Source organism: Cottoperca gobio, chromosome 8 (genome assembly GCF_900634415.1).
Source record: "Cottoperca gobio chromosome 8, fCotGob3.1, whole genome shotgun sequence".
Taxonomy (NCBI): domain Eukaryota; kingdom Metazoa; phylum Chordata; class Actinopteri; order Perciformes; family Bovichtidae; genus Cottoperca; species Cottoperca gobio.
Genome location: NC_041362.1, coordinates 15705504 through 15727151, shown reverse-complemented (window position 1 = coordinate 15727151; position 21648 = coordinate 15705504). Strand labels below are relative to the sequence as shown.

At 40.5% G+C, this 21648-nt stretch overlaps 1 protein-coding gene across 1 annotated transcript; it reads left to right on the top strand.

Moving 5' to 3' along the window:
- The first annotated feature begins 885 nt into the window (after positions 1–885).
- Positions 886–21104, top strand: card11 (caspase recruitment domain family, member 11). Its single transcript, XM_029438478.1, has 25 exons — positions 886–1020; positions 4921–5120; positions 5290–5427; positions 5693–5869; positions 7047–7195; positions 7345–7524; positions 9351–9497; positions 10338–10463; positions 11105–11299; positions 11443–11583; positions 12251–12314; positions 12421–12620; positions 13483–13589; positions 13755–13795; positions 13906–14017; positions 14318–14519; positions 15184–15310; positions 15398–15641; positions 16370–16454; positions 16648–16743; positions 16998–17115; positions 17927–18109; positions 18724–18845; positions 19571–19686; positions 20419–21104. Exons 2-25 carry the CDS (start codon positions 4931–4933, stop codon positions 20621–20623), a joined length of 3465 nt encoding a protein of 1154 aa, XP_029294338.1. The 5' UTR covers positions 886–1020; positions 4921–4930; the 3' UTR covers positions 20624–21104.
- Positions 21105–21648: the final 544 nt, after the last annotated feature.

Genomic DNA, 21648 nt, shown 5'->3' with positions numbered 1-21648 from the left:
AGCTCATCATTTGTTTTGTATGTAAAACTGTAAAGTCACTACATCCAAGTAAAAAGTAGAATATTTAGTAGCAAAGAATGGAAATACTGAAGTGAAATATAGTTTAATTTAGTAGACTATTTCCATATTCCAAGAAATAATTTGCAGTTGTGGATGAAGTACTCAGATCTTTTACTTAAGAAACAGCAGTAATACAACAGTGTATAATTACAAGTAAAAGTTTTTCTTAAGTAAAATTACAGTGCTAAGTATAAGCATCAACATGTACTTAAAGTCCCAAGAATAAAAGTACTCACTATGCAGAATGGCCCATTTCAGAATAATATATGTTGTATTATTGAATTATAAATATGAATGTGTTCATCACTTTAGTGTTGCAGCTGGTAAAGCAGGGGCTTTCCTCTCTTTGTTACTACATACTGCTGTGATCGAAGACGTTTTATCTTAACATGATGCATTATTTGTTGATTATATTTTGTATTATTAATATTCACTTTGTATATAAATATTCAGTAAAATAAGCGACACGTACCTCAAAATTGTACTCAAGTACAGCAGTCACGTGAGTAAATGAGTAAACCACCACCACTGATGATGCATGTTATGTTGATATGATGCAACTGAAGGAGTAAACAACCTTCATCATCAAGGCCTTCTGAAATGAGAGACAGTAACTACTGACAAGCTTAAAACAAGGCCACTGAATGAATATTGTTGTCACACATTTGTCCTCACCTCTCTGCTGTCAACTTGTTATTTCCATTTGAACTCACACCACCCATCTCTGCGCGCTCTCTCTCTCTCTCTCTCTCTCTCTCTCTCTCTCTCTCTCTCTCTCTCTCTCTCTCTCTCTCTCTCTCTCTCTCTCCGTCTCTGTCAATCTATCTTTATCTCACGGTGAGTCGGGGCCACAGCTCCCCATGCGCTCCTCACTTACTTTCACCTCTCTGTTGGATAAATGGAGACTACCTGAGTCTCTGGGATTAACAGTGAACCGACATTTTACCCGTCACATATCAGGTAGGCAAAAATAACTCTCATTGTATACCTTTTATTTACGTCTGTAAGTAAAGTGACGATCAGTTCAATAGTACGGAAATATTTTAGAAAAGTCGCCGAACGGGTTCGTAAACGTGCGACCGAAAAAACCCGAGAAAATGAGAAGTGACAGTGCACCCCGTATCACTGCAGCAGCCTGACAGCGCGTGTGTCATCTACAGTAATATACACATCTGTCCAGGTTACTTAGACTTTCAGGAGAACTTCAATAACTGCAACTTTGTCCTTTTTAAAGTTGCTTATCGAGATACAAACTATGAGAGTAAATCCCTGTTCAATTCATGAGCATGTTGCTTTTAATGACATCTTCTTGGCTTGTAACTGATAGTAGTTGATTGGGGAAACTATAGCTGAACTTTCTTCATCATTGAGCCATTGTCTGGCAACATCAAACATGTTTTGGATTCCAATAGCAGGTGCAGAGAAGACAATGGGATCCACAGTGAGACACACGGGTCATTCACATGCTGTGATTGCATTCTGCTTGCATAGATCTCAACTTTTGAAATGTAGTTTGCTGAAATATGTTCCATAGGAAAATATTATTCAGTCAATGCAACTTCTAATTTTTTTAGAATCAAGCACGAGAAAAACTACTTTCCATTCCACCTACCACCATAGAGTCTGTGTTAATTATTATTATTATTATTATTATTATTATTATTATTATTATTATTATTATTATTATTATTATTATTATTATACACCTATATATTTCAGCCTAGAAGAGCTGGATCTCTCTTTCCTCTCTCTGCATGGAGCCCACATATCAAATTGCTGTAAGCTTCAGCTATTCTGCCGGACAATGGAGCCTTTATGATGGTGCACACACCTGAACCAATCATATCTGCCTATCAGCTAGCTGGCAAGCCAATCCCGGTCCAGTACACTAACAGCCAGCCTGGGACACACGAGCCTCTGTAGGATCATTGAGCCTCGTCTCACTGACATGGACTTAAACCATTATTTTCAAACCTCAAAAACATAATTTAAGTGCTACAGAAAATTGGAAGATCATGAACAGTTAAATTGGCTCGGATTGCTGTATAATTTTAGCTAATTTACTTAGTCAATGTGTCAGTGGCACCACACTGACCTCATTCTCAGTTTGTGTGTGTGTGTGTAGAATATAGTTGTGGTTGGATGAGAATGTAATACATCTGGAAACATTGGTGCTTTGTCAGACAAGTCTGTACATATTTAGCAAGAGGAAATTACTGACAATTGTGTCGTAACTCCACACAAATCATTTGGGCTTCTCATAGTGAGTTAAACTGGCAGTGATCATCGTATGAATCGAGTTGTCACAAGATAATCTGTGTTACACCTTGAGGCACAAAGTCTAAAACAGCATTATGTGGAAAATCAATGCTAATCAATCTCTATTTTCACTAAACCATGAAATGAATGCTTATTCATCCTTATTTCATAACGTCTCATCTGAAAATGTAGGTTGTTTTGGAACCCTGTAAGATGTCTCTGTAGCAAAAAATGTAGGTCTTAACATAAATAAGTTTTGCTGCTAAATTGTGGCAACATTAGGAAAGAAGATATAAAAACACCTACATTAAAAATATGTCTTGCTCTTTTCGTTTTAAATACACTTTTAATATTCTCAGTTATGTCAGGACCTGGATTCATACATATCATACTCTCTAAAGATCTCAAAAAGCTCACAGTAGCACTATTTCTCAAGTAATTTGGCTTCTTTTTGTCTTTTTGGCATACACTTTAAAGGGTTAATCTCAGCATTTGGGATCAGTCCTGTTCAAATATATCATACTGTACATTATGTGCGTACATGATATGGAAAGTGAAAGTTTATTTTATTTTACATTGAAGTATCAGTTTCCACTTGCACATAGCGGGGTAACTAATATTCAGAGTAATTGGGATGTAGAAGAGACATAAAAGCAAGGAGTAAGGAGAGATGCTAAACAGTTCAAATACTGGTTGCGTGGTTGTTTCCATTCTTTTCTAACACCCTGCTCAGTGCATCAGAGTCCTCCAAGACAGTGTGTGGTTGTGTTTGTGTGTCTGTTTCTTTTAAAGTCTGCAGTTGCTAAAAAAGAAAAAGGGAAAATACAAGGGGCGGACACACACACACACACACACACGCACGCACACGCACACACACACACACACACACACACACACACACACACACACACACACACACACACAGACACAGACACTGCTCTAAAAAAAACAATCAAATCCTCTGACCGCGATACTATAAAGAAAAGCGACCGACTTGGAGGACTAAAACAGAATAGAGGAAGAGAGCGACTACTCACATCTGGTTTGAAAAGGAGGAAGCAAGGATGAGCTTTCTCGGTAATGAGCTCCGAAATAAGAGAAGAGAGAAAAGGAAACATGTATGTGGTTACTGAAGGGGTCTGTGTGAGTGTGTTCAACGTGTGTCTGCGTGCACTGTGTTTTTCTGCATGAGCGTAAGGGTGTATGTTGGTGTGAGTGCTTGCGGTTTCCTCATCTGCTGTAACAGGAGTTAAAGACACTGTAGAGAGAAATGATAGCTTCAAGTGTTGAGAGGGTGTGATATTTTTGTCTGCCACAGACTGGGTTTGTTATCATTGATGTTGTCCACTGACTGTCTGAGGGTCAAGATATGTTTATAATAACGTAGAGAGAAGTCACTGAAATGAGCTGAATTTGGGTGAAGTTCAGATTTATGTTGAAGTTTTGTAAAACTGGCGTTGTTGATGCTTCTCCATCATTTGTCTGTGTGTTTTAGTCTGCAGCACAAGCGCACATTTCCACGTGCACGGTGCAGACGACAGTATCATGCAAATGTGTGTGTGATTGTGTTTGTTTACATGAGTAACGGCATCAGATAGCATTGATTTGCCTAAATGTAGGCTGCTGGTCACAAAGCAGGTTTGTAGGATAACACCCACGAGGCCAGGCGGCATGCAAATTCTAGAGATGCACTGACAGCGTGTGTGTGTTTGTTTGTGTGTGTGTGGTGTGTGTGTGTGTGTGTGAGTGAAAGGAGGAGGTAAGGAGATAAGGAGGAGGAAATCAAGTGGTAGTGAAAGGAAGATAAAGAAATATGAAAAGTAAAAAAAAAAGGCGTGGTAAATGGAAAGACATCAGTTGGTTAAAGTTAATGTTGTTTATAATGGAAACATTTGAAGTGGAGAGTGTGTGGGACCCAAATGTGCAAAGCCTCACTCTGGGTCTGTGCTGTTATGCTCGCTTCATGAAACCTCACGTGCGTCTTTCACAGATATACTTATCAAGAATCTTATCACAAGGGGCATGTCAGTTGTAATTAGGTTCTCTACGGAAGCCCATTTCCACCAGTAAAAGAAAGAAATACGATGAAAATCTGATTTACTTATCTTGAAATAATAACTCAGTGTTGCAAAAATAATGACGTACTTATCTTGAAATGACAAGAAACGTTCTCAATATTTTGACATTAGTCATTCTTTTGAGATATTAAGTCATTTTGAGAAAGTTTCTCATACTAATGACTTACAGGATCTTAACGTATCTTCAAATGTCCTTACTTTTCAACACAATCAAAAAAGACAGCTGCCAATGACACGTAGGCTATAATGCAAGTTTGTGTATTTTGTCTCCTGTGAGTGATGGTGTAACACCGGCACTCTGGTAGTCTGCCAGCTGCTTCTCCACAGAAGAAATGCTTCAGAGAACAACCTCAGATGCCGATTTCTTCACCAACAGTGGACATTAATATACTTGAATGTAATGCAGTCGTATACAGACAGACACATACATTGTAGTACTAATCTCCCTTGCAGTGAACATGTCATTGATTCATTGTGATGATACAAGATGACATAAACAAAAGAAAGTTTTAATACTTTTCAGTGTGCGAGAGATGGAAAACGGGACATGCGATGATGTGGAGGAGCTGTGGGAGAAGGTGGAGTGCAAACGTTATGAACTGTGTCGCATCATCTCCCCGGCAAAGCTCACCCCTTACCTCCGGCAGTGCAAAGTCCTGGATGAACAGGATGAGGATGAGATCCTCAACTCTTTGATTCTGGTCAACAAAGCAAACCGCACAAGTAAGTAAAGGGATATGTGTGCATGTGTGTGCTTTTGTTTATTTATGTATTATCATATTGTGTTTCATGCAATAGCTTTCTCTCCCTCTTAACCGGAGATTATGTGCAGTGAAAGTGCAGTGTGTTTCTGTGTGTTGAACTGAAAGTATGTCAATCAAATCTCTACCAGGCCGTCTACTTGACATCCTCCACACTAAAGGAGAGCGGGGGTATGTGGCGTTTCTGGAAAGTCTTGAATTTTACTATACTGACCAGTACAAGCTGGTCACAGGGAAGGATCCCACTCGACGCTTCTCCACCATCGTGGGTGAGACAAACACCTTTGGGTGCAGACACTTGCCCATATCACTGCCAAATGTAGAACTTGTTTTGTTGCACTGTTCAAGGAGGAAACTTGCAACACTGTGTAACCTACAACCGTTTTTACAGATCTGGTTCTTCTGGTTTAGAGTAGAATTTTACTTCTATCCAAATTAGTTTACAGTGCAGTCCTGTTACACTATGTAGAGTAGATGATGTATAATATATATGATACTACTTATATTTCTCCTCCACATGTTTCCTCACTGCAGTGGAGGAGGGTCACGAGGGTCTGACCCACTTCCTGATGAACGAAGTGATGAAGCTGCGGCAGCAGTCCAAAGTCAAGACCCTGCAGCAGGTTGAGCTCAGCAGGAAGAACTGCACCCTGGTGGACGAGCAGAAGAAGCTACGGCTGGCAAATCAGGAGCTTCAGGCCTTCCAACAGAGTAAAAATACACATTATTATTTTATTTATGTTCTGATCATGAAGTGGAAGATCCACTCCGTCTGTAGAGCCGTTCCATTCAGTGGAAATGTGGAAATAGTGTTTCAAACCGTAATGTACCACCAATTTACTGAAACTGCTACGAAACCACAATGCTTAGTTTAACCTATTCAGTGCACCGCAGTTGGGTTAATGAAGTTGCCAATAACATTGTCTAAAATAACCTATTCATGAAACTGGGACACTGTGGTGCATGTGTCATCACATCCTGTTTAGTTGGAACCTCAAGCTGGTGAAACACGCATATTGTAACAATCTGCTTGTTCTTGGGTGTCCTGTTTTATGTTAAAGTGTTCACTCCCCCTTGTTATATGTCTAGTGGTACTTCCTGTCTGTGTCTTTACCCTCCCCTTCTGATTGTTAATGTGTTCCTCCTGTGTCCATTTACTCTGCTCGTGTCCTGCTCGTGTCCTGCTCGTCCCCTGATTGGTTTGTGTTTGTTTGTTACTTTATATTTTTGTACTTTGTCAGCTTCGGCTTTGTGTTCAATAAAGCTCGTTGTTTTGTTAACATCGTCGTCCAGTGAACTGCATTTGGGACCTCACCTTCACCACACCGTGACAGTACAATCCCACCAAAAATGGACCCAGCAGTGCTTGACGACAAGGATTATCTTTGTCTTTATGTCAAGTTAATATGTATTTTGCGGGAATGGAAAGAGGCCGCCTGTGGAAGGGACCAGCAGGCCCTTCTTCGATAGGCCTGCTGGTCCTGTCCACCTCCACTTCCCTGCCGCCTCTGCAGACCCCGGCCGTCCCCCTGCCGCCTCTGCAGACCCCGGCCGTCTACCTGCCGTCTCTGCAGACCCCGGCCGTCTCCCTGCCGCTTCTGCAGACCCCGGCCGTCTCCCTGCCGCCTCTGCAGACCCCCCGCCATCTCCCTATGGCCTCTGCAGAGCCCGGCCGTCTCCCAGTCGCCTCTGCAGACCCCAGCTGCCCCTCGAGATCCCAGCTGTTCCCCAGCTGCCCCTCGAGGCCCCAGCTGTTCCCCAGCTGCCCTTCGGGGCCCCATTTACATTTACAGTAATTGCTAAAACTGACAGCTGGTTACCACCTTATAATCCTGGACAACACTCATGTAGGCTACTACTGTATAAATCTCTAAACTTTGTTGTCCAGGGAACAATAAGTTGAGAGAGGAAAGAAACTCCTACAGTGACGAGCTGCTGAGAGTGAAGGATGAAAACTACAAGCTGGCCATGCGGTACGCCACGCTGAGTGAGGAGAAGAACATGGCTGTGATGAGGAGCCGCGACCTACAGCTAGAGGTACAGACAGACATGTGAATGCATGAGAACAGTGTCATTGCATTGTGCTCTTGCAAACATATATGTAAGACATGATAATTAATGATAAAGCATTAGCAATAAGCTTGGAGGACATCTTTGTTTATTCTGCGTCCTGACTGTATGTATAGGTTGATCAGATGAAGCACAGGCTTAACAAGGTGGAGGAAGAGTGTAAGATGGAGAGGAGGCAGAGTCTCAAGCTGAAGAACGACATCGAGAACCGGCCAAAGAGAGAGCAGATCTTTGAGCTGGAAAGAGAGAACGAAATGCTGAAGATCAAACTACAGGAGCTACAGTCCATCATACAGGTACGACCTGCCTGAAACACAGTCATACACACACACACACACACACACACACACACACACACACACACATTTTATATTATATCATATATTGTATCTTATGATATCATATCGTATATCATATCGTATCATATACTGTATCATATAGTATTGTACTTTATTGTACTGTACTGTGTCGTATCATATCGTATAGTATCGTACTGTACTGTGTCGTATTATATCGTATAGTATCGTACTTTACTGTCTCGTATCATATCGTACAGTATCGTACTGTACTGTGCCGTATCATATCATATCGTATAGTATCGTACTGTACTGTACTGTACTGTACTGTACTGTACTGTACTGTACTGTACTGTGTCGTATCATATCGTATAGTATCGTACTGTACTGTGTTGTATCATATCGTACAGTATCGTACTGCACTTTACTGTACTGTGTCGTATCATATTGTATAGTATCGTACTGTACTGTACTCTACTGTACTGTACTGTACTGTGTTGTATCATATCATATAGTATCGTACTGTACTGTGTCGTATCATATCGTATAGTATCGTACTGTACTGTGTTGTATCATATCGTACAGTATCGTACTGCACTTTACTATACTGTACTGTACTGTACTGTGTCATATTATATCATATAGTATCGTACTGTACTGTACTGTATCGTATCATATCGTATAGTATCATACTGTACTGTACTCTACTATACTGTACTGTACTGTACTGTGTCGTATCATATCGTATTGTATCGTACGGTACTGTACTCTACTGTACTGTACTGTACTGTGCTGTACTGTACTGTACTGTGTTGTATCATATCGTATAGTATCGTACTGTACTGCACTGTACTGTACTGTACTGTACTGTACTGTGTCGTATCATATCGTATCATATCGTATTGTATCGTACGGTACTGTACTGCACTGTGCTGTACTGTACTGTACTATGTCGTATCATATCGTACTGTACTGCACTGTACTGTACTGTGTCGTATCGTATTGTATCGTACTGTACTGTACTGTACTGTACTGCACTGTGCTGTGCTGTACTGTACTGCACTGTACTGTACTGTACTGTGTCGTATCGTATCGTATTGTATCGTACTGTACTGTACTGTACTGTACTGTACTGTACTGTGTCGTATCGTATTGTATCGTACTGTACTGTACTGCACTGTACTGTACTGTGTCGTATCGTATTGTATCGTACTGTACTGTACTGTACTGTACTGTACTGTACTGTACTGTACTGCACTGTGCTGTACTGTACTGTACTGTACTGTAATGTACTGTGTCGTATCATATCGTATAGTATCGTATCATATGCCTTGTAGGACCCCTGTGGCTGTTCAATGCAAATTATCCAGCAGCCAGTTATGGGGTGGTCCCATACCCCGAGTTGGGAAGTAGTTCTGGACTTGTTGCTATCCAAGTATTTTCCCTACAACCACTAAAATATTGCTTTACCTGACTTGTTATCAGGGTTAATGAAAAATGTATATGCAATACATGAATTAATAAAAATGTTTCTTACCATCAACACAACATTTACTTTCATCCGCCGTGTTTCTGCATAATCTGACGACTCAGCAAGTTGTTTACCAACATTTCTACCGACTTGTTCCCATTTGCGTTCACGGGAAATTTCTGTCGGGAACAAATTATTCCGATACAACATGAAAGCAGCATTATACACAGTTCATACCAAACAATGTGTGTGTGTGTGTGTGTGTGTGTGTGTGTGTGTGTGTGTGTGTGTGTGTGTGTGTGTGTGTGTGTGTGTGTGTGTGTGTGTGTGTGTGTGTGTGTTTCTTAATACACAGCCTGGCCCACTTCCTGCATCAGACAAGGCCATCCTTGACATTTTGGAGCATGACAGACAGGAAGCACTAGAAGACAGACAGGATCTGGTCAATCGCCTCTACAACCTCCATGAAGAAGTCAGACAGGCAGAAGAACTACGAGATAAGGTAACAAACACACAAGCTGTGGTGGAGAACATTAATTCAAGTACTGTACTAAAGCACAATTTTTAAGCACTGGTAATGACTTGAGTGTTCCTTTTTTATGTTGAGGGAAATATTGTACTTTTTACATTCATTTGATATCTATAGTTATTTTTCGGATTAAGATTTAACATAGAAAACATAGATAAGGTCATAAAATACAATACAGTGTCAAATAAAGAAAAAAGGTGTATCGTTGGAACCCATTAACACAAATGTCTCTGAACTTCCCCTTTAAACTTCTCAGATCTTTAAATAACTGCAACTTCAATTTCAAAACAAAATCATAAATGAAAGAAAGGGGCATAATCTTCTCAATGTTTTTCTTCTTTTCCGGCCCACTAATCATCTCACAACCCCTCAGATTTATCTAGTACCCTTTGGAGAGGTAGCTGGTTGAATCTAATAATGTCATATATAAGAACACATTTGTCACAGGTGACATTTTACTGCAGAACAAGTACTTTTCCTGGCTTTCCACAGCAGATAAGGTATATGGAAGTTAGATAATCGGTCTTGTTTGAATCTTTTTCGAGTGTGTGAGTGAAGCAGGATTGGCCTGGAAACTAACAATGGTTAGCAAAAACCAACGTTTGAAACACAAACCCATGACCAGTGAGCCTAATGCCCATGAGATCATCTGTGAAACACACCCTGTGCTAAAAAAAACAACCAACTCAGGCCTCTCTCTCTCAATGTAACCTGGTCCTTCTCTCTCTGTGTTTCTCTTCCGTCCTTTGTCTAATAAACCATAATTAACGTGTGTGTGTGTGCGTTTGCATTTGCGTGTGCGTGTGCGTGCAGTACCTGGAGGAGAAGGAGGATCTGGAGCTGAAGTCTTCCACACTGCAAAAGGACTGTGAGATGTATCGCAACCGCATGGACACCATCACTATACAGCTAGAGGAGGTGGAGAAGGAGAGGGATCAGGTGAAAGCACACACACACACACACACACACACACACACACACACACACACACACACACACACACACACACACACACACACACACACACACACACACTGCTAACCTCTTCATTTATTGTTTTCTTCTGTTCTTATTGTTGTTTTCTTCGTATTGATTTGTATTTTGTGCCTGTTCAGCACTTTGGTCAACTGCGGTTGTTTTTAATGTCCTATATAAATAAAGTTTGACTTGACATAAGCAGAATTCTTAAGCGTAGGCACGTAGGAGTTGAACAATAAAGCTGAATGAATGAAGGAAGTAAATTCCTGCACACTGCTGTTGGAAACACAATTTACATTTGAGTCCCAAGTGGACCTTTACACATTATTCTCAACCATTATTATGCAGCCTGTCCTGAGCTGTATGCACTATTATATTCTGGGTAATGGAGCTTAAAGGTTGGAGGAACTTATTTTTTAAATCAATTTAGACAACGTAGTTGTGTATCATGATATCTCGATATATGAATCAATCATAATATGCTTCCATTGAAAGACGATAAATGATCATATTGAATGATCATTGTTGTTGTTGTTGTTGTTGTTGTTGTTGTTGTTGTTGTTGTTGTTGTGTTGCTTACTTCCACTCCCCCACTGCTTAAGGCGTTTCGAGCCAGAGACGAGGCCCAGCATCACTTCTCCCAGTGTCTCATTGACAAAGACAAATATCGCAAGCAGATCAGAGAGCTGGAGGAGAGGAGCGATGAACTCCAAATCGAGATTGTACACAAAGAAGGCAGGCTGGTCACTTTGGAGTCTCGCCTACGACGGCTGACCAAGGACATTGTTTTGGACCAGGTTAGACCCAGTGGAGTAAACGAGTATAAGAAACGCTCACATTCTGTCTCTGGAACTTGCATTATTTCCAATTATTCATTTAGAAAATGTTCCAACATTTTAAAGAGATTTTCCACATTTTTGTCTCCTCTCTGTTTTCGCAGAGTCTGCCGAGGGATCTGCCTCCGACCATCATCTCTCAAGCGGGGGACTTTAAGGCCGTCCAATCAGAATGGTCCAGCGATGAGTCGCCAGAGGACAAGTCATCTGAGGAGCCTCGCCTCAAACGCAGACCCAACTTCAAAGTCAGTCACTGTCCACCGCTCACACTCACCTATTTACTTATTGGACATTATGGCAAAGGCCAGGGCCCACATTCATCAAATTTATAAGAATTATACTTAAGACCCAATTTAACAAACATTTACACCATAACACATATTTAACTGCTTACTATCTGAGTCTCTTACTCTTACAGAGTTTAAGAGTGACCTTTAAGAGCAACAAGTGATTAATCAAATTGTATTAAATAAATAAAAATCTTTACAATTTACTTATGCAAGAAAATATCTAATTTTCAAATTTCAAATTGTTATTTTCATTTAAATGAACTCCTGCATATCTATTTATAATAGGAAATAATGAAATAGAATAAAAAGACAACCTTACTGGAGCAGGAAAGAAATTCTGCTGCTGATATTAGGGCTGCAACTAAAGGTTATTTTCATTGTCGATTAATCTGCAGATTATTTCTGGATTAATCGATTGGTTTGGTCTGTATAATGCAAGAAAATAGTGAATAATATCCCTCCCAGTTTTTAAGTCTAGGGCGATGTCTTAAAATGTTTTGTTCTACATTAGATATTACCTTTAATATGATATAAAACATTTTGTGCATAATAAAGATAAACTGTTATATTTTTAAGTAAAGTAAAATGTTTTTAACAGTAACTTTCATGTTTTGTATTTTAGAACAGAGTTAAGTCTCCAGTCTGTCTACCCAAAGATGTCAACTTTGAGGCCTCTCAATCTCCAGGTAATTTATATAGTCCTCACATTCCTCACATAGTTCCTTCATGCGCTGTATTTCACCATAACGGTGACATTTCTTTGTGCAAGTTTATCCACATTTCTCTCTTCAGCTTTGTCAGTTGTCAACGGAGGAGATTTTCTGGAAATCCAGATGCGAAACTTGTTCGTCCAAAGCATCTCCCTCCCTCCCTCGCCCGGCATCATGATGTCCCCCATATATCCACCCTTCTCCGCGCCCCCCCTCTCCTCCTCCCCGTCCCCCTCCCCACTCCCCTTCACTATTGCAGAACTGTCCAACAGACCAAATATGGTGAGCTTTTAAAACATTGCTATCTTATCTCACAGGTAATGCAGAGAAATGATGCAGTATTGTGTTTCATAAAAAATGTTACCGCAATCTTTTCTTATTTATATAGTATAATATAGCAGTATAGATTTAAAGGGACATTTCACCCCAGAATAATAAATACATACTTTTCCTCTTACCTGTAGTGCTGTTTATCTGTCTTCTCTCAATATAATGGAACTAGATGCACTCGGCTTGTGCTGCTCAAAGCACCAACAAAAATACATTTGAAAAACTCAACAGTAATGTCTCTTTACAGAAATCATGACCTGGTTACTCAAGATAATCCACAGAACTTGTTGTGAGCAGTTTCATGTTGGGACTATTTTCTTTCTACCAAACTACACTCTCCAAGCGTATCACCGCCCAGAAGGAAGCATGCGTCTACTCATGGACGAGAGGCTTGTGCTAACTTGTTTTGCAGGTGTAGTTTGGTAGAAAGAAAATAGTTCCTACATGAAACTGTTCACAACAAACTCTGTGGATTGTCTTCAATAACCGTGTCATGATTTCTGAAAGAGACATTGCTGTTGAGTTTTTCAAATGTATTTCTTTGGTACTTTGAGCAGCACAAGCCGAGTGCATCTAGTTCCATTATATTGAGAGAAGACAGACATCTCTACAGCACCTCACTCCAAAACAATCAAGAATAATAAACAGCACTACAGGTAAGAGGAAGAATATGTATTTAGATCTTGGAGTGAACTGTCCCTTTAACAGAACTTTCTCCAGGTCTAATACGTTGTCGACTTTACTTGACGTAAAATAGTTGAGTTTCCGAGTCTTTGTTTGGAACTTCTGCTTTGTCCACTCGTAAAATCTCCAGCAGCGTTACCGTAACGACAGCATCCAGTCCATACTGCCTGAGCCCCCAGAGAAAGCATCGCTCTACCGCCGAGAGAGAGAGAAAGAAAATGACTTCCACCCCCGCAGGTAGCAAAGCGCCACAGCAAATTGCAGTTAATCAATGCTATTTAATAAATGTAGATGTTTATGTGCAACACTAATTTCATGCTTTTTTTATGAATCTGGGCTGGTTTGTATTTAATTTCCTGTTAGGAATGACTTTAAAATAGTCTGATGCCTGATCTCTTTTAGCCTCTCGGACTTCGATAGTGACAACATGGAAATGGAGTTTGGTAAAGTATACTTTTACACATTTCCCAAAATCTTACTAATGACGTTTCTTAACCCTTTGTTGTGTCTACCGTTTTTTATTAATCTTTCTGTCTGTCCGTTCCTTCCTTAGAGGACGAAGCACCTTCTGTCCACTCGTCTTCCTCGTCCCATCAGTCTGAAGGGATGGACTCTTACGACCTGGAGCAGGTCACCAATATCTTCAGGAAACTCTCTCTGGAGCGGTACAGTAGAAACACTCAAGCACTAATATACAAAAGAGTCATTGCAAGTCAAGCTTACTTACAAACACCTTCTTCTTCTTGTTCTTCTTGTTCTTCTTGTTCTTCTTGTTCTTCTTGTTCTTCTTTTTCTTCTTGTTCTTCTTGTTCTTCTTGTTCTTGTTGTTCTTGTTGTTCTTCTTGTTCTTCTTGTTGTTGTTGTTCTTCTTCTTGTTCTTCTTGTTCTTCTTGTTCTTCTTGTTCTTCTTGTTCTTCTTGTTCTTCTTCTTGTTCTTCTTCTTGTTCTTCTTGTTCTGTGTGAAGGCCGTTCCGTCCGTCTCTGTCTTCCTTCTCCAGGATCAGTGCTTCTCTGAAGCCGGTGCAGGAGCTGTTGTTACCAGGCGACAACCTTCTGAAGGACATCACTCTGGTTGGCGGCAACGACAGCGGGATTTTCATCTCAACTGTCCAGTTGGGCTCCAACGCTGAGAAGGCGGGCCTACGAGAGGGCCACCACCTCCTATTGGTAATTGGTTTACTCACTGCATGGGATAAACTCCAGATTCACACAGGCTTGTAAACTGGCCTGGACAAATCGAGAAGCACCTCGACATTCGACTAACGTGCACGGACATTTCCAGAAGAAAGTGTTAAAAATTCCGAGGTTAAAACTATGAGAACATTTTTAGATTTTTACTATCAACAGCCTTTTTATTTTTTATGATTTCATTTTCTCTTTCAAGTTTCCTTATTCAATGTGGCATGATATCACCAACATTACATTTCTTGTCACGATTATACATAGCATATATATAGCAAACATACTGGACTCACTTTCACATTGTGCTAAGATAGGACACAAGTCTTCTTTTGATGAACATACTTTTTAGTGAAAAACAAACATGAATAGGAAGATAGCAACATTGTGTGAGTCTGCTCTTTCTGACATGATGATTCCAGTATTTAGACAACTTGTATTCATGATTATCCCGATAATGGAAATTCACCACGATCAACTTAGAGTGTTTTTTATCGAGATAAGTGATAAAATCCTATATTGTCCCATCAATAATCCAGGGACCATGATCTATAATTGAGGGACTAATTTGCCTTAAATGCCAAAATCACACAAAAAACACAAATACTTCAATCTGTCATTCATCTGTCTTGTGCTGTGATTGGCTGATCAGCTTGAAGGATGCATACGTGAGGAGAACCAAAGCATATCATTGGATACCAGCACTCAGGAAGAAGCCCATTGGACGCTGCAGCACTGCTCTGGACCAGTCAGGCTGCACTATCGAGCCAACTTTGACTGTAAGTGTTGTCTTATTTGGACGTGTATGTGTCTTCTGGTAGTTTACATACTGTGTGTATGTAAATTCTAATGTGTGTGTGCTGCAGCCTACCGTCGCCTTCAGAGGGACCTGGCAGAAGGCCCGCTGGTTTCTGGCGACTCCTTCTACATACGGGTCAACCTCAACATCTCGGGTCAATCAGACAGCTGCTCCCTGAGCGTGCGCTGTGATGAGGTGGTGCACGTGCTGGACACCAGGTACCAGGGTCACTGTGAGTGGCTGTGCGCTCGTGTGGACCACTACAACGGCTTCGACCTGGCCGAACGTGGCACCGTACCCAGCAACTCACGGTATACAGAAGTTCTTTTAAAACTAAAAGACATTCTGACATTAAAGGGTAACTTTGGTATTTTTCAACCCAAATCCTATTTTCCCATTTCGTCTAATTGATTATTGACCATTTTTGGAATTGGTACATTATTATTATTGTTATTATTACAGCTGCTAAACGGGCTGCAATGTAAACTCTCGTTGGAATTGTGAACCGTCAATGTTTGTCAGATTGTTATTTTAAGTGCCTGACATAAATATTCTGACAGCATCCACAATGATGTCAGACAATTATAATAACAATCTGATCCAGTGGCAAAAAGACAAGCACTACGGGACGTACAGTGACGGTGCAGAAATTGCCAAGATTGCATTACATTGCAGCCCATTTTCGCAGCTGCAGCGCTCTCGCTCAATACTGCGCCAATTTCGAAAAAGCTATTAGTCACTTCGACACAAAAACATGAAATAAAACAATATATTGACGACCTGCACATTTAAAGCAGATGCTTTGAGCCAGCGTGAGGTCGAAGAGCATTTAAATGCTTGAAGTAATTGAGCAGCTGTTCAGCTTCAGTACGGCAGGATCCTCAGCAGGATGCAAAAGTGATGTAACAGTTGAGCAACCATGCAAAGTTTAGCAGGGGTCTTGAGGGGTCTACATCTGCTTTCAGAATGTAAAGTTTCACTGATCTTATGTGTGTTTGTGTGTGTGTGTGTGTGTGTGTGTAAATGTGTGTGAATGTAGGGCCCGGCAGCTGCTCCTGGTAAAGATTCAGAAGTTGTTTTCTCGAGGGGGGAAAGAAGAGATTGAAATCAATCGCAACAGTAGGGTAAGAAACATCCAAAACTACGTTCTCTTTTTTACATATACATACTTTATATTTGAATAAAAGCCATTAATATAGCCACACATCCACATTTGATTAAAGCAAAACACATCATTCACTGTCACATTCTTTGACGCAATTTTGATTTACTTCAGAAAAACAAACCTTGTTTGACCTGTAAGTTGTGCCTGTGTAGAACAATTTACAGCTAGAAGAAGGCAGTCCGTCTCCTGATCCTAAAGCCAGCCCACGCATTTCTCGAGCCAGCATCTTCCTCACTCAGATACTACAGGTAATGAAGTGCAAATGTAACCTCCTGTTGTAGAATAAGACTTTAGTTTCTTCAGTGCAATGGTGCACCTTTTCCACAGGCTCATAACTTGGTAACACATTAAAAATGTGTTCCCCCGTTGGAACTATTATTTATTGACAACATGAAAGTAATCTCACAACCATGTTTACTAAAATGACATGTGCAGCATTACCGAACAAAGAATTAGCTCAGGCGCCTCCATTAATACTTTTCTGTGTTTGTTTTATTTGTAGTTTGTCAGCAGGGTGGATATCAAGTACAAGCGGATGAACAGCAGTGAGCGTGTGAGGATCATCAACTCAGGCGGCGCAACACTACCCAGACAAAGTTTTGAGGCGCCAAGACCAGAAGGTGAGTACAAAGTGAGGCAGGAGAAACAGAAACATTGGAAATAGTTGAAATGTTGAAGCCGTTTTTTAAAAAGTGGCAGCCGAATTACAAATACTGAAAGTAGTAGTTGAATTAGCAGTTCAAATAGAAGTGCTCAGTTTAAGTGTAAACGCTGAGGGAAGTTGAAGGTTCAGTTAAAGGTTAAAGCACTGAAAGGACTTGAAATGTCAGTCAAAGCCTGAATGATAAATAGTGAAATACAAAAGTGGGAGTCTTGTATAAACTGAAAGATGATGGCAGTTGAAGTGTAAGCATTAAAAGAAGTTGAACTGAAGTACACGTGGTAAAAATAGTAGAAACGTCCGTTTAAGTGGACTGGCTGAACGTTGTGCACTATAAGCAGTTGAAATCTTAGACAGTATAAAACATGGATGTAGTCTCTGTGACGACACCCATATGTTCTGAAGGGCTGCTGTGAAGCTTAATGTGTGGGGCTCCGCCATCGCCACCATGGCAGTGCCGACTTTCCTAAGAGGGGGAGTGTGGGTGGACCTGAGTAAGCCTGGGTGACGCAGCAGAGCAGACAGCAAGCTTCTAGACACCTGTTGGGCATGTTAACATGGGGGTCTATGGAGACTGACTCGCTTTTAGAGCCAGCCTCAAGTGGCCATTTAAGGAACTGCAGCTTTATTGCAGGTTTGACACTTGGTTGAAAGATATAAATATAAAATATCCTACCGCCTAGACCTTTAGGCTACCTTGTTTTACTGCTGATAGGTGTATCATCATGTTTGCTTTTTTTTTGTGTGTGTGCTGTCTTTGTTGTGAACAGATGCTGCTGACCCAGACAGTGACCTGAGCAGGAGTTTGAACCTGATTCCCTACAGTCTCGTCACTCCCCAGCGGACCCAGAGGAGAAGACCGGTCCTATTCACTCCCGCTGCTCTAGCAAAAACCATCATCCAGAAAATACTCAACATGGGGGGAGCCATGGACTTTAATATCTGCAAACCAGGTCAGTGTAGGATCGGAACAAGCAAGCAAGTTTACTGCAAAAGATGTTAATGTCTTCACAAGGACTGATCTCGTTGGTGTATTACCAGTGTGTTCGCCTATTGTGAATCAAAGATGGAGGAGATAGTGGATAAGCAGTCGTTAAGGGGGAAGAAGGGAAGGTACAATCGGGATTCAGGTCAGGTATTGTACTGCACCATGGTGTAAATGTTAAGGAGTGTAACCAGAGAGACGGCGGCGCCAGGATGAAAGATGACCTAGTTGATAATTAGAATGCTGATGACAACAATGACACAGAGGAGATTACATCTTATTTTAGGGCTACAGAGAGTAACACTCCGGTCTCATGACAAACCAACTGCTCCCAGGACAGTGTAGTCAGACCTGTTGCTGGTACACAGAGTCGAACATCTGGCAAGCCAAGATAGTGTGTGATGTCCTTGTTTCGTGGGAAATTCCCCAGTGCAAAAACCTCAAATGTTTCCATTCCTTCTGTAATAAATGTGCTGTGAGGATGATCAACAAATGAAATAGCTTCTGATTCTTCTTTAATTATTTGTAATTTCTTTTGTTTCTCTGCTATTATAGTTTACTCTATTTTATTCTATTATTTAGACACCCTGTCCAAAGAAGAGTTTAATCTGAAACAGAATGTGGAGCCCTTCATTCACTACAAAGAGAAACACGCCACGTTTGAATGCATCACCCGAGAAAACATAGAGGCTGTCGCTTCAAAGGTATGTTATTATTGCGTGTGTGTGTCTGTGTGTGGACACACCATAGAGTGTACTGTATATATAGATGGACAATGTGTCTTCTTGAGATTTTTACGTCATTTGAAGCTGCGTAGTCCCGCCCATACACCCGCCCGAGCCAATCATATGCCATGCATGACCGCAGCTTGCTAGCGTGAGCCACCTAGCTGTTACTTTAGCACTACGGTAACTGTTTGGCTAGAAAAACACAACAACTAACCATAATACATGTATGATTAATTGACACATGACTCAGCTTTTACCCCCAGTTCTCCCAGTTGTTGTGCTAAACTAAGCTAACTGCTTAGATTAGCTTTTGCTTCAGATTCACTGTAAGAGTGGTGACAATCTAGCTCATTTAACTCTTTATAAGAAACGTGTATTTTGCAAAACTATTTATTTTTGTTTTGTAAGTTTTTGTGTGTCACCCTCGTTTTTATTTTTGTTGTTGTTGAATTCATAGATTTATGAATGAATTCAATTATTGTCCCTCTTTGGCCATCAGAGAAGAAGAAAAGTTGTGATTTTGAGACTTAATTTTGTTCTTTTCATTCGCATGATGTGAAAATACCACTATGTCCTTTAAAATCCGATCAGTCAGGCATGTGTGTTGTTGCCAGCTTTCAATCACGGACTCAGGTGTCCGCATTACACAGTAGAGATCTGTATTTATTTGCAAAGCCCATTTTTCCCTCGCCTGTCACCAGAGCAAACACTGCCTGCTGGAGGCTGAGCTGAGCTGCGTCAAAGACCTTCTGCGAAGAGAAATCTACCCGATCATCATCTACGTCAAGATCTGTGATAAAAATGTCAAGAAGTTACGGTAAGACCAACAAACTTCACTCATTCTCACACATGTACCCACAGGTGCCGACCACAACCCTTTTTCCAAACACCAATATGTCACTCCTTGCCTGACATTTTGACTGCAAGCAAGAGGTGAGATTAAACCAGCTCAAGGGAAAGACAGCAAGACTCATAAACTCCACATTTATATGTGAAGTTTAATGCTCAATGAAATTAAGCAGCCTGCTGAGTTGTGAATTTTGAAACAGTGATCGGAGCTCTTCCCTGTCAACACAGGTGAATGATTAGACCTCCTCAGGTAAGAGTTGTCCCCGATCTGCTGGGATTTACTTGAGGTCATTATGTATTATTAAGAAGGATAAAGTTAACAACCCCTGAAGTCCCTGATTTTTTTTTTAAATCTTATTGCACACACTATTAAACTGTATGTACAAATTATTATCTTGTGTGCATAAAAATCATCTTTCAGGACCTTGAAGACTTAAATTAGCAATCTAAAAAGGGCCATTGTGCATAGTGACTACTATTGGTGATACTTACATGTATGTATTTTTACTCAAGTAGAATTTCAAATGCAAGACTTGTAACAGAATATTTTACACTGTGCTATTGTTACTTTTACTTAAGTAAAGGATCTGATACACAAACCAGTGTTGCAAAGTATCTACAGGATTTCACCAGAGACAATATGTTCATTACCACACTCAATACCACAGTGCTGCTTCCTTCCTGTTTCCTGTTCACACAGGAAGTTGCCTCTGCGCGTGGAGTCGGAGGAGGAGTTTGTGAAATCGTGTCGCGTGAAATTTAAGGAACTGGAGGGCATTCCCTGCCTCTACTCCAGCGTGGAGCCCGAGGCCTGGGCAGGGACAGACGACCTCATCAGGGTCATCAAAGACCGAATACTGGAGGAGCAGAAGAAGACAGTGTGGGTGGAGCAGGACCTCCTGTAGACACACACACACACAACACACAACACACAACACACAACACACACACACACACACACACACACACACACACACACACACACACACACACACACACACACACAGCCCATAGGGGGACTTATTAAAATTATAATGTAAACTTGAAAATTCAAGAACGCCCGTACAAGTATGTGAAAATCTAAATGCAAATTAGATTATTACATTTCGTTTTTACTCAAATGATAATACATCTTTTTGTGGAAAATGATAATGCTATTGTGGAATTACATTTTAATTTTCAAGTTTACATTATAATTTTAATAAAGTCCCCAATGAGCTTCTATACTGGCAGCACAAAACGTCCTTGTACATCATGTTTTTATGCATACATATTTATGCTAACATACTCGTGTGGACACTCACACTGCTATAGACTTATAATAAATGCAAGATATATTTTGTAAATGTGTACCTTGATTTAGAGAAATAAACGGATGGAAAACATCAAAAAGGGTCATTGCTTTACTTTAAAGTTCATTTAAAGGCAAAGTGTTCAAAGTACACTTCTATGATTCAATTTCAGTCTGATCCAACTTTGATGACACTGTCCTCTGGTGGCTGATGTCGGGCGTTCACGCTGTAACATTCAAGTCAAATCAAATTAAACCACATCAACCTTCTATTTATTTATAGAGGGCGCTTTTGTTTTTGAAAATTTGTTATGCAGTGCTTCTCCTGAAAATGTACAGATAGAGAAATGTTATATAAACCGATAAATCATTGCTATTTGAATAGAATAAAGTGGATTAGAACTGAACGTTTAATGTTTTAGAGAACATGTCACAAGTTCACACCATATTAGGCAACAGGAAACTGTTGCTGACAGCATTACATGAACATAAGGGTTTTAAAGGTCTATTCCGTATTTTTTCATGAGCAACCATAGGCATTAGTACAGCAGCAGAGAATGGCTATGATTGCGACTATTTTTATTTATTAATAATTTTCTTTAGGTTTCTTTCTCTTATTACTAATAATGTTGATGAGAG